This window comes from Myotis yumanensis, unplaced genomic scaffold, assembly GCF_028538775.1.
Source record: "Myotis yumanensis isolate MYYU_CA2020_CCGP unplaced genomic scaffold, mMyoYum1.0.hap1 SCAF_16, whole genome shotgun sequence".
Taxonomy (NCBI): Eukaryota; Metazoa; Chordata; class Mammalia; order Chiroptera; family Vespertilionidae; genus Myotis; species Myotis yumanensis.
Genome location: NW_027223767.1, coordinates 11,086,328 through 11,099,108, shown reverse-complemented (window position 1 = coordinate 11,099,108; position 12,781 = coordinate 11,086,328). Strand labels below are relative to the sequence as shown.

Genomic DNA, 12,781 nt, shown 5'->3' with positions numbered 1-12,781 from the left:
AAGTAACTATGCCATCACTGACCCAACCTAAGTTGGTTTTTTATTCTTGCTATAAACACACAGGTCAGAAGTCTGCCATGAGTAAAACCAAGTGTCAGCAGGGCTGCATTCCTTTCTGGAGGCTCTAGGGGAGAATTAAATGTCCTTGCCTGTTCCAGCTTCGAAAGGCTGCCGGCATTCCTTGGCTTGTGCCCCCCTCTACCATCTTCAAAGCCAGCAACAGTAGATGGAGCCCTTCTCACATTACATTACTCTGAACTCTAACTTCTACCTCTGTCTTCCACTTTTAAGAGCCTCTGTGATGACACTGGACCGCCCAGGTAATCCAGAATAATTGTCCTACGGTCAGCTGGTTTAGCAACCTTAATTCCACTGGCAACTAATGCCCCTTGGCCATGCAACCTAATATATTCACAGGTTCTAGTATGTGACAACGTTTTGGGGGGAGTGGGGAGGTTGTATTCTTCTGCCTACCACAGTACTTTATACCAATCACAGCAGCCCTTCTGGGGTGAGGCCCAAGCATCAATACTGTTTATAGGTCCCCAGATAATTTCCATGTACTGACAAGTTTGAGAACCAGTGCCCTATGTTGAATATGTGGAGAGAATATACTTAGTCCTCTACTTTCATATTGCCTCTCATGTTCACATGACAGATATAAACCCCACACATGCACAGAAGAACATCACACAGTTGCATACCCACGCATCTGCCATGCTAGTCGCAGTCGGAGACTCTGTTCATCACATTTTAACTCCATCCTTTTCGCTTCCTCCCCGCCTCCCAGTCCTCATGTTCCTTCTAGCCCCGGATGCGTGCATGTGTACATAGACAAACATGAGGTATTTTCCCATTCGTTGCCAAAATAAGCTGTTTTCCCTGTGGTGGCCTCCCAGAGAGACCGAGTTATGCTGGTGGTTTTCCAACATGCACATTTGCTCCTCAGAAATGGGGCAGAGTCAGCCATTTTCTTTCATAGGAACCAAGAGGCTCTGAGGATAAAAATTATATCCCTGCTCGGACTATAATCAGCCTCTACTGCTCGTGTATCTGTAGGTGTTGAGAACAGGGCTGTGGCCCCCGCTGGACTGTTACTGTGATCTGAGCGTGCCCTGAGGAATCTGGACAGTGGAGAAGGACACCACTTTGGCTGTAAATATCTCTATTTGATTGACTGACCTACTGAATTATTCTCTTGGTTTTCATTAATGAGAGAAACAATAGGCTAAGATAAAGGCCAACCAGGCCATTTTGGAATCAAGTATCAAAACCTTACTAGCAAAACACATTGTACTTAGAACATAACCACAAAGCTGAAGGGTCAAATGATCATCAATTTAGAAATTCAGTTTCCAATCTCCTCATATAGATTTAAAAAGGGCCTGACCAGCACCAGGGATTATCCTGTTCATATGTCAGTGACCAAGCCTAAGGAGGTCTAGGGTGAGCAGTTTAGTGGCAATGCCAGTGAGGGGAGACCTCAGTGTGCAGTGGACCTGGGCTGGTCACTGGTGAAGGTGTGGGTCGGCAGGAGAGAGCAGTGGAGGCCAAACCAAGGTCACCTCACGCAACAGAGTTTAGTGCTTCTGTTCAAAGTGAACTGCATGGGAGGCTGGGCACAGAGGGCTCCGTCAGACTCCCAGACACTGTTCATAAGGAAGAACTGTGGTGCTGGTTTACTAGGAACATCCTTCAAGTTCACGCTCAAGAGGACAGGGCATTTTGAAAGGAACACAAACAAGAAACTGAATGGGACCGAGCTGACTGAAGTAGGTGTTGCTGAGACCTAATTCTGGCATTGGCCAAACTTTCAAGCAGGGGTGGGGAACGTCCGGCCCTCGGGCTGTATAAGGCCCGAGAAATCACTTGGGCTGGCCCTGCCACGGAATTAGGAGTGAGTTAATTAAATGTCTGACCAAATATAGCAGCTAATGTTTAAGTTGATAATTTAGTATGGCCCTGGGAATGATGTTATAAATATCCACATGGCCCTGCGCAGAAGAAAGGCTCCCCACTAAAGTCAGCACCACGAAGAGCCAGAGAGGCACCACTCTGGTGGATAAAACAGCTGGTTCAGCAGTCTCTGCCAGTGTGTGCCAGTCCCCATCATTCTTTTTGATGTTCAAATATCCCACATTTGGCCAATCCTCTTTATGTCTCTCTGTCAACCTTTGTGCCTTTCCCTTCCTGAAAGAAACCAAGGTGATAAGGAAGACCACTGTCTTAAGAGCATCAATACTGGGACTGAGGGGACCAGTGTGTCCTTTAGAAGAACCACGAAATAACTACTATGCTCCCTAAAGGACACAAAATGCTCAGAGATCGCCTGTGCTTACCAGTGAACTACCAGTATAAAGGCATGCTAGAGCCCATCAGCGGAATTTTCATGTTGAAAGGTTAGGAAGGGAACGTGGTAGGCTGAATAATATAGACCCTCATCCTGATCCCTGGAATCTGTGAATATTACCTTATATGGCAAAGGGACTTTGCAGGTGTGTTAATAAGTTAAGGATAAAAAAGGGGAAGGGATTAAGATATAAAATCACCAGCTATAAAAATAGTCACAGGAATGTAAAGTACAACATAGGGAATATAGTCAATAATATTGTAATAACTGTGTATAGTATCAGATGGGTACTAGACTTACAGAGTGATCCCTTTGTAAGCTATATAAATAACTAATCCCTTTTTGACCTCCTGAAACTAATAGACTATTGTATGTCAACTATAATTGAAAAAAAATAATTATAAATTAATTAATTAAAGATATGAGATGCAGAGATTATTCTAACATGCAGCAAAGTACAAAAACTACTGAGCTAGAGAAAAGACTAGATAAGGACATGCTGGCGTGGTTGCTTATGTGAGAAAAATGTATGGGAAGTCAGCAAGTCACCTCACCCAAGAATGAACCATCAATCCTTAACCATCTACCCACAGATGACTACACAGTGGCCTATCTAAGCACGTCATCGGATGGCACGCTTCCCCAGTGTGGTGTCCCTTCTAGTCTGACCCACTGCATATGCTACATTTCCTTGGGACAAAGAACAATTACACATATGACAGGCAGACTTTCTACAGAGCTAACTTTCTTACCAATATCACCTTTCACGGAAGGAACGGGCCGGTGACTACATTATATGCAAACACATGAATCAGCACATTCACATGAACACTATCAGGAAAAGGACGACACTGTCTTCCTCTCTGGGCTTACACTACGAAAAACCACTATTAGGACTGTAAAGATGGAGAGCTTTTCATTTGCTTTAGTAATCTATTTACTTACAATAGGTTATAGATGGAAATTGTTTATATATTATTTATTTGAGAACAAATTAACTCATTCTTCATAGAGATCCAGAAAAGTACTACTTGTACAATTTTGACAGGGACAGCCCTCCCTCCAGAACGAGCGTCTGCCTGTTCCTGGGGCTTCCTCATACATGATACATTTACTAAACAGCCATTCCATCATGAGCCTCCATAGTACTATCACCAACAGCCAAACGCATAACCTCTTACTTCTTACTTTTCTCTCCCTACTTTGTCTTCCCCAGAGAGGAAGCTAGTGAAGTAGAAGAGGCAGTCACATGAGAATCAGAAGACCTGTTTGGAATTTCAGTTCCATCCTGTCTAAGTGATGTCATGTTAGGAGTCCCTCAGCCACTCTGAGCTCTGTCTCTAACAAACTGATACCATTGCCTTCACAGTGTTAATGAAATAAAACAATACAGATGAAAGTGCTCGGCACATAGTAAGAACTTCATGAGGCTCAGCTTTCACACATCACCCCATACTGAAGCCTCTCACGTCTCGTCTTCCGTCGTCCTCTCATGAGCTCTGGCCCCGTATCTCCCACCGTCTCCTCAATGCTCCGGCTCGATCTCTTACTGGCATCTCCAACTGGACATGTCTAAACTGGACTTATGATCTGCACTCACAACCATGACCCTCCAACTGCCCTGACCGTGTCCATCATTTAAAGTGCCATCGGTCCCCCGCCCCATCCTTCCTTCTCCATTCCCACTGCTCAACTCTCACTCAGGCTCAGAGCCTCGCAGCTCACACCTCAAGCGCAGGAGCCTGTCAGGTTAAAGCCCTGTCGCTTCCAAGCCAGCCTGCTTGTGGACTGCAGATGAGTCTCTCTTCAAACAGATTCACCACATCGAGCCCTGAATAAAGAAAGATCCTCAAGCGCTTTCTTGCCCTGCAGCTGGCATCTGTGATGGAGGAGGAGCCAGCTCCACTGGGCATGCAGAGGACAGTCCCCGCAGCTCCCCTGTGCCTCCCATCAGCGTGTCAGGCACTGAGCAACTTCACTACATGATGCACGAAGGAAAGCTCTCGAAATAGATGGATCGTAAAACAAAGTATTTTTATAAGCAGTTCCAGAGAACTGGAAATTTTTTATCAAATTTCTTTACACAGTATTTAGTAACTACAATCAAAATCTGCCACAAACCACCCTCAACAGCATTAAATATAATAATCCATTGACAGTAAACCACATTACACGTTTTATATTACAATCATTTAACAAATATCCAAGCCTTCAGTATTTATACTAAATAGCAAATGTGGTCAATCTCAGAGATGTTCTTACCATTTTGTTCCTCCAGTTCATTCCCAATCTCCTGCCCCATTTGTTTTTGGCGACTTATGATAGAAGAAAGGGCATCGAGGCCTGCATCCTGTTCTGAAAGAAAAAGTAAAACAATTAACTAAAAACCAAAGGAAACCATTTAAAGTCCAGAAATATACCCAGTCACATAACACATCTCAATATATGATAAAAGTAACATTTTAAATCACTAGAAAAAGGAGAGAGAAAGCAGTTAACACTATTGGAACAAAATGAAGAACAAAAATGAAGTACCTACCTCATACCTTAAACGAAAATGATTTCCAGATGAATTAAACTTTTAAATATTAGAAATGAACATGAAATTTGACTACACAAACATTTAAGCTTTCGAATATTTAATACATAAAGAGCATGTGCAAATCAATAAGAATTACTCTTCCAAGTTTTAAAATGGGCAAAGGATATAAACAAGAAATGAAAATGAAAAAGAATGCGAATACCCAGGGTTAACGAAGTGTGAAGAACTAGAAGCTCCTACGTACCGCGTCATGGGAGGACAGTTCACATACCTTTCTGGGGAGCAAGTTGTGCCTACCTTTTTATCTGTCAGCTCTACGTCTACAAATGTATGTAAGAAAGCATCAGACGGCATGCACGATGTACATCCAATGACATTCCTTGACACATCGCTTCCCGTGCTAGTTATCAATGTATTACCTCTCAGCTCCAAATTGACCCCCTTTTGACCGCTCTGTGAAAATGGACCTGGGTCCTTTAAATATTTTTCCCTTTGCCATCTTTGTCAGTAGAGGGGACTACAGAGACATCCTAGGAGGAAAGGTTTGCTTCCTGCCTCCAGCCCGCTCTCTCGCCAGGCTCCCGCAGCCTTCCAGCTTCTCCAGTGTCCTCCAGCGCACAGAGGCCAGCAGCACCCCAAGGTCAGCAGGGCACCCCCTCCGTGGGCAGTTCCATAACAGAGTGCCTCCACTTAGACACTTCCCCAGGAATAATATCCCTAGCATCCGAGAGGGCAGATTCTAGCAGATTGTCTGGCTGCAAACCACAGGGACTTCTCTGAAATCGTTACTCTAATGTCCTCTTATAGTTAATAATTCTGTATATTAAACTTTCAACCCTCTTTCTCCTAATTGGACCCACACTGATACATTTATAATAGTGAAAACCTGGAAACTATCCAAATGCCCAAACACAATGATTTGTTTAAAAATGTATATATAGCCATGTAATAAAATACTACAGAGCCATTAAAAGTGATATGGTCCATGGATATTTTGATGTTGAAAGAAATCCCTGATATGTTATTAAGTGTAAAAATGCAGGACACAAAACAATAAATAGTAAAACCAGCATTTTTGTTTTTTTAAATGTATTGCTTTTCTAGATTGTGAAAATTTAAAGAAAAAAGAACTCAAAGTACTTTCTTTAAAATTTTATATTGGTTTGTTCTTTGCAGTCTCAGTAATCTCTTTGTAAGAACCATTTTCTTTGCTTTCAGGTGCATTTGGAAGAACATTCTGAGGCTGAATCTAAGGACTCTTTCTACCCAGGCAATATGCCAGATGAGGGTAACATGCCAATTGTGGCTTCATTTGTTGACGGGGTTCTTTTCATGACTAGTTCACATAAAGGCATATCTTCAAAAGCTGAAATCACAACCGTCTTCTTATGCAAGATCACCTTAACATTGACTTGTATTTTTTCCTAGTCTTTTTATGGAATTAAGCCATTGCGCTTAACTCATTAATTCATCTGGAATTTATTTAAACTAATGGTGTGAGGTAAGGACCCCTCAGTGACATTTTTTGACACCACGTATTTTTCAAACTATACAAATGACCTGCTTTCTCCAGGGATCATTCTAAGGGACCATTTTATAGCAAAATCTCTTTATAATGAGGTCCTTTTGGTCTTTAGTAACAACCTCTTGGATGGCCTCCAAGATAAATCTATCATCAACCTAGTGCTGCTATAGGATGACCAATATTGTAGCAAAATTCCAAATGCATCCCAAAAAGAATCTACATACAGGACTGAGGGTCGAGAGTCAACATGAATTAAAAGGTAAAACAATTTAAAAAGAGGAAAGACGATTCCTCTACAGTTTTCAACTAGAAAAAGAATCATTAAAGTTATGAAGTTGCTTTATCTAGTAGAGAGATAGATTATGAATGAAAAATAACTACTCTGCACTCTTTTCTCTCAACCTTGACTCGTGATATGGTTTAACTACCTAAAGGTTCTTTCTAAGGCAAAACAGAAAGAGGGCTAAACATTCTGCTCCACTGAAATCATTTCTGTAAGAACTGAGCACCTCCCCACTATGGTTAAGAGAGTAACATTTTCATTCCAGAATCCAAAGACACAGACAGTCCAGGGATCTGAGACACTGCATATGTGATGATGATATTGATGGCCTAAGCCTCTCCAGATCCTAAAGCAGCAATTCCAAGGGGAGGTGCTACGGTCATCTTAGAGACAATGAACCAAGTAAAATACTGCTGCTTACAAAAATATAAACAGACAGTCATGCAGCACCATGCAAACCTATGATGTCATACTGAGTAGCTCATTACTGTCATCTGCCCTACCCTATCACATATCCCAAGTCATTCTGTCACAATCGATCATTTGCAACATACAACAGTCTATTAATCATTCTTCGATTTTATAATGATGTTAATTTTTTAAAAATGGGTAACCATTGTGATACGTAGAATAATGTGCCCCCTAAAGATTCCCATTTCCTAATCCCTGGAACCTGGGAATATATGAGCTTACTCGGCAAAAGGAACTTTGCAGTTGTGATTAATATTAAGGCACTGGAAATGGGAGATTATTTGGATTGTCCAGGTGGACCCAGTGTAATCATGAGTCCTTAAGACAGAAACCTCTTCTAGCTGCAGTCGCAGGGAGGCATGAAGAAGGATCTGAGAGATGCAACTACTGGCTTTGAAGACTGAAGCAGGGAACGACGAGACGGGTTGGCGGCCTCTAGCAGCTGGAAAAGGCCAGGAGATGCACTCTCCTCGGGAGCCTCCATCAAGGAAGCCAACGCCTCTCCCCAGCCCAGAGACCCACAGTGAACTTCTGACCTACGGGACTGTAACATAATAAGTTTGAATTTTAAGTCACCAAATTTGTACTAATTTATAATGACAGACTAGAAAATGAACACAATCATTTTTTTAAAATCCCTTTGGAATAATTAGGTGTTTGGAGATTTTCTATCTTTAGATATTCAGAAAAGCCATCTTCTAACTAAATATCATGTAATTGTGGGAGGACTATCTGGTGGCTGCAGATTAAAAATAAAGAGTCATCATACTGCACCCTTACCAAAAATAACAAACTTGATTCTGATCAAGCCACTAAATCTAACTACCAATTTACAGAAAATATGCGGGACAGAGGAATATTGTAATATATGGGCATACAAATAGCAAGATCTACATGATGGGAAACTACACGGTAAATGACCCTGTTTCTTCGACCAAGAAAATGCAAAGGAAAAAAAAAAAAGAGAGAGAGCTGGCAAAGGAACCTATCTATTAAAGGAACCGAAGGGACATCAATTAGTTGCAATATACAGACTATATTCAGATCATGAATCGAACAAACTAAAAATAACAAAACCCAACATCATGGGACAATCAAGGAAATCTGAACACTCGATGTTTGATTATACTATGGAATTATTATGTACTTGCTAAGGGTGATAATGGCGTTGTGATTATATTTTTTAAAAAAACAGTCCTTCTCTGTTTAAAACATACTTTAGAGACATATTCTGGAATATTCACCCATGAAAGGATATAATAAATACCTGAGATTTGCTTCAAAAATAATCCACGGAATAGGTAGTTGGGTAGACATATGGATGAAACACAATGGACTATGAATTGATAATTGCTGAAACAATTGATGGGTAGACTGGAATCATTATCTTACTCTCTCTACTTTTATATGTTTGGAATTTTCCACAGCAAAAAATTAGCAACATTTTAACAAGTAAATAAAACAGAGGGACAGTTCTAAGAGCTGCAGCCTCAGGCCCCTGACTAAGCACATGACAAGGGCCCCTAGGGCTGGGCTGTGTCTTCTTTTCCTATGTCTTTGTCCCAGTTCAGAGCCCAACTGGTGGCACAGCTCAAGTATTTAATAAATTATGTGAAATCAAGAATAACCAAAAAGAGAACCAAGATGGCGGCGTAGGGAGCGGACCTGTGTGTGCTGCTCTCTCACAGCATCATTGAAACTATCAACTATGAAGTAAACAACCGCCACTCAGAACCATGGGGAAGTTGGCCCAGTGGGAGATCTACAACTGGAGGAAAAGAAAGAAGCGCAGTGAGACTGAGTGGGAGCTACGGAGGCACCAAAACCAGAGGTACGCAGTCACACGCCACGCGGGCTGCAAATGGATTCTCGGTTTTTTACGAACACTCGAATCCTCTGGGCTTGCTCGGGGCGGGTCTCTGAGGCCCCAGATCCCACAGGGAGAGGCGGCCACGGCCTTGCAGTGGTCGGAGAGCGAGGGAAGCTCTGATACGCGGCTGCTCGCCGGCACCGAGGGACAAGAAGTCCTGGTGTCCCGGGGAGGCGAGGGGCGCGGAGACGCCGCCATCGCTATTTCATCCACGCTGGTGACTCCCTGTGACCCCGCCCTACCCTCAGGGCTGTGCCAGAGGCACAAGAGGGAATGACTGTGCTTTTACAAACTCTCAAATCCACTGAGCTGGTTCGGGCGGGTCTCTGAGGCCCCAGGCCCCAAGGCGAGAGACGGCACGGCCTTCCAGCGGTCAGGAAGCGAGGGAGGCTCTGGCGCTCGGCTGCTCGCCGGCACTGGGGGACGCAAAGTCCTGGTGTCCTGGATAGGCAAGGGGCCGCTGAGTCTCCGCCCCGGCGACTCCCTGTGACCCCGCCCCACGCAATTTACATTCCCATCTGGGCTGTGCCAGACTCACAAGTAGAAACGCCTTTGCTTCTGCAAACTCTCAAATCCACTGAGCTGGTTCAGGCGGGATCATGAAGCACCAGACCCTACAGGGAGAGGCAGCACGGCCTTGCAGCCATCAGAAAGCGAGGGAGACTCTGTTGCACAGCTGTTCGCCGACACTGGGGGACACAAAGCCCTGGCAGAGAGTCAAGGGGCCGCGGAGACTCAGCCAGTGCTATTTGCTCCGCCATGGCGACTCTCTGAGTCTCAGCCTTAATCAATTTACATCCCCATCCAAGCTGTGCCAGGTGCACAAAAAGACCCACCTGCGCTTTTGCAGCCTATCCCAACAAATTGCAGACTTCAACTGCTCGCAACCATGAGAGACACACTCAAGAAGCAGACCCAGGAGAACCAGGATGGCGGCATAAGGAAGAGACCTGTGCGTGCTACCTCGCACAACAACATCGAAACTACCAAATATCAGACAAACACCTATCATACAGAACCATGGGAAACTTGGCCCAGTGGAAGCTCTACAACTGGAAGGAGAGAAAGAACATTGAGACTGAGTAGGATGTGACACCAAGTACAGAGCCCAACCCAACAAACTGCAGATTTCAACTCCTCGCATAGAAAGAAGCGCATTGAGACTGAGTAGGATGTGCTGAAGCACCATGTACAGAGCCCATCCCAGCAGGCTGCAGATTTCAGCTCCTTGCATCTGGGAGGGACGCAATCGGGGGGCAGAGTTGGGTCCGGGGCCGGCCAGGGCTGGGCCTGACTCGGCCGGCACTGTGGAACTGCTGTACCAGCAAGCGCACAAACATGCCCACTGGTCCCAGTCTCTGGTGGGGCGCTGGGGGACAGCAGACAGGCAGTCTGTGCACTTGGCGGAGGGCAGGAGCGCTGGATGTGCAACCACCAGGAATGCCTGGAGATTTTGTCTAGTGGGGAGCCTCCGGCAGGGGACAGAGGGCCAAACTTCCTGTTTCCCCGGTAAGGCTGGGATGGCCCCGGTGAGGTTGAAACGGCCCCGGTGTGGTAGGGACAACCCCGGTCAGGTTGAAACAGCCCCGGTGTGGTAGGGACAACCCCGGTGAGGTTGAAACGGCCCCCGTGAGGTAGGGACGACCCCAGTCAGGTCGAAACAGCCCCGGTGTGGTAGGGACGACCCCGGTGAGGTTGAAACAGCCCCCGTGAGGTAGGGACGACCCCAGTCAGGTCGAAACGGCCCCGGTGTGGTAGGGACGACCCCGGTGAGGTTGAAACAGCCCCCGTGAGGTAGGGACGACCCCAGTCAGGTCGAAACGGCCCCGGCGTGGTAGGGACAACCCCAGTCAGGTTGAAACGGCCCCCGTGAGGTAGGGACGACCCCGGTGAGGTTGAAACGGCCCCCGTGAGGTAGGGACGACCCCAGTCAGGTCGAAACGGCCCCGGCGTGGTAGGGACAACCCCGGTCAGGTTGAAACGGCCCCCGTGAGGTAGGGACGACCCCAGTGAGGTTGAAACAGCCCCCGTGAGGTAGGGACGACCCCAGTCAGGTCGAAACGGCCCCGGTGTGGTAGGGACAACCCCGGTCAGGTTGAAACAGCCCCGGTGTGGTAGGGACGACCCCGGTGAGGTTGAAACGGCCCCCGTGAGGTAGGGACGACCCCAGTCAGGTCGAAACGGCCCCGGCGTGGTAGGGACAACCCCGGTCAGGTTGAAACGGCCCCCGTGAGGTAGGGACGACCCCAGTGAGGTTGAAACAGCCCCCGTGAGGTAGGGACGACCCCAGTCAGGTCGAAACGGCCCCGGTGTGGTAGGGACAACCCCGGTCAGGTTGAAACAGCCCCGGTGTGGTATGGACAACCCCGGTGAGGTTGAAACGGCCCCCGTGAGGTTGGGACGACCCCAGTCAGGTCGAAACGGCCCCGGCGTGGTAGGGACAACCCCGGTCAGGTTGAAACGGCCCCCGTGAGGTAGGGACAACCCCGGTGAGGTTGAAACAGCCCCCGTGAGGTAGGGACGACCCCAGTCAGGTCGAAACGGCCCCGGCGTGGTAGGGACAACCCGGTCAGGTTGAAACGGCCCCCGTGAGGTAGGGACGACCCCGGTGAGGTTGAAACGGCCCCCGTGAGGTAGGGACGACCCCAGTCAGGTCGAAACGGCCCCGGTGTGGTAGGGACAACCCTGGTGAGGTTGAAACGGCCCCCGTGAGGTAGGGACGACCCCAGTGAGGTTGAAACAGCCCCCGTGAGGTAGGGACGACCCCAGTCAGGTCGAAACGGCCCCGGTGTGGTAGGGACAACCCCGGTCAGGTTGAAACAGCCCCGGTGTGGTAGGGACAACCCCGGTGAGGTTGAAACGGCCCCCGTGAGGTAGGGACGACCCCGGTGAGGTTGAAACAGCCCCCGTGAGGTAGGGACGACCCCAGTCAGGTCGAAACGGCCCCGGTGTGGTAGGGACAACCCCGGTCAGGTTGAAACGGCCCCCGTGAGGTAGGGACGACCCCGGTGAGGTTGAAACAGCCCCCGTGAGGTAGGGACGACCCCAGTCAGGTCGAAACGGCCCCGGCGTGGTAGGGACAACCCCGGTGAGGTTGAAACAGCCCCCGTGAGGTAGGGACGACCCCAGTCAGGTCGAAACGGCCCCGGCGTGGTAGGGACAACCCCGGTCAGGTTGAAACGGCCCCGGTGTGTAGGGACAACCCCGGTCAGGTTGAAACAGCCCCGGTGTGGTATGGACAACCCCGGTGAGGTTGAAACGGCCCCCGTGAGGCAGGGACGACCCCAGTCAGGTCGAAACGGCCCCGGCGTGGTAGGGACAACCCCGGTCAGGTTGAAACGGCCCCCGTGAGGTAGGGACGACCCCAGTGAGGTTGAAACAGCCCCCGTGAGGTAGGGACGACCCCAGTCAGGTCGAAACGGCCCCGGCGTGGTAGGGACAACCCCGGTCAGGTTGAAACGGCCCCCGTGAGGTAGGGACGACCCCGGTGAGGTTGAAACAGCCCCCGTGAGGTAGGAACGACCCCAGTCAGGTCGAAACGGCCCCGGCGTGGTAGCGACAACCCCGGTCAGGTTGAAACGGCCCCCGTGAGGTAGGGACGACCCCAGTCAGATCGAAACGGCCCCGGTGTGGTAGGGACAACCCCGGTCAGGTTGAAACAGCCCCGGTGTGGTAGGGACAACCCCGGTGAGGTTGAAACGGCCCCCGTGAGGTAGGGACGACCCCAGCCAGGTCGAAAC

The 12,781-nt window shown here is 47.9% G+C and overlaps 1 protein-coding gene across 1 annotated transcript in view; it reads right to left on the bottom strand.

Annotated features, from left to right (window-relative positions):
• STX8 (syntaxin 8) overlaps positions 1-12,781 on the bottom strand; it is a 236,132-nt gene that overhangs the window by 169,461 nt on the left and 53,890 nt on the right. Inside the window, exon 6 of the mRNA XM_070392906.1 lies at positions 4,613-4,705. Within this exon, the coding sequence (XP_070249007.1) occupies positions 4,613-4,705 (93 nt within the window). The remainder of the gene's footprint in view (positions 1-4,612; positions 4,706-12,781) is intronic.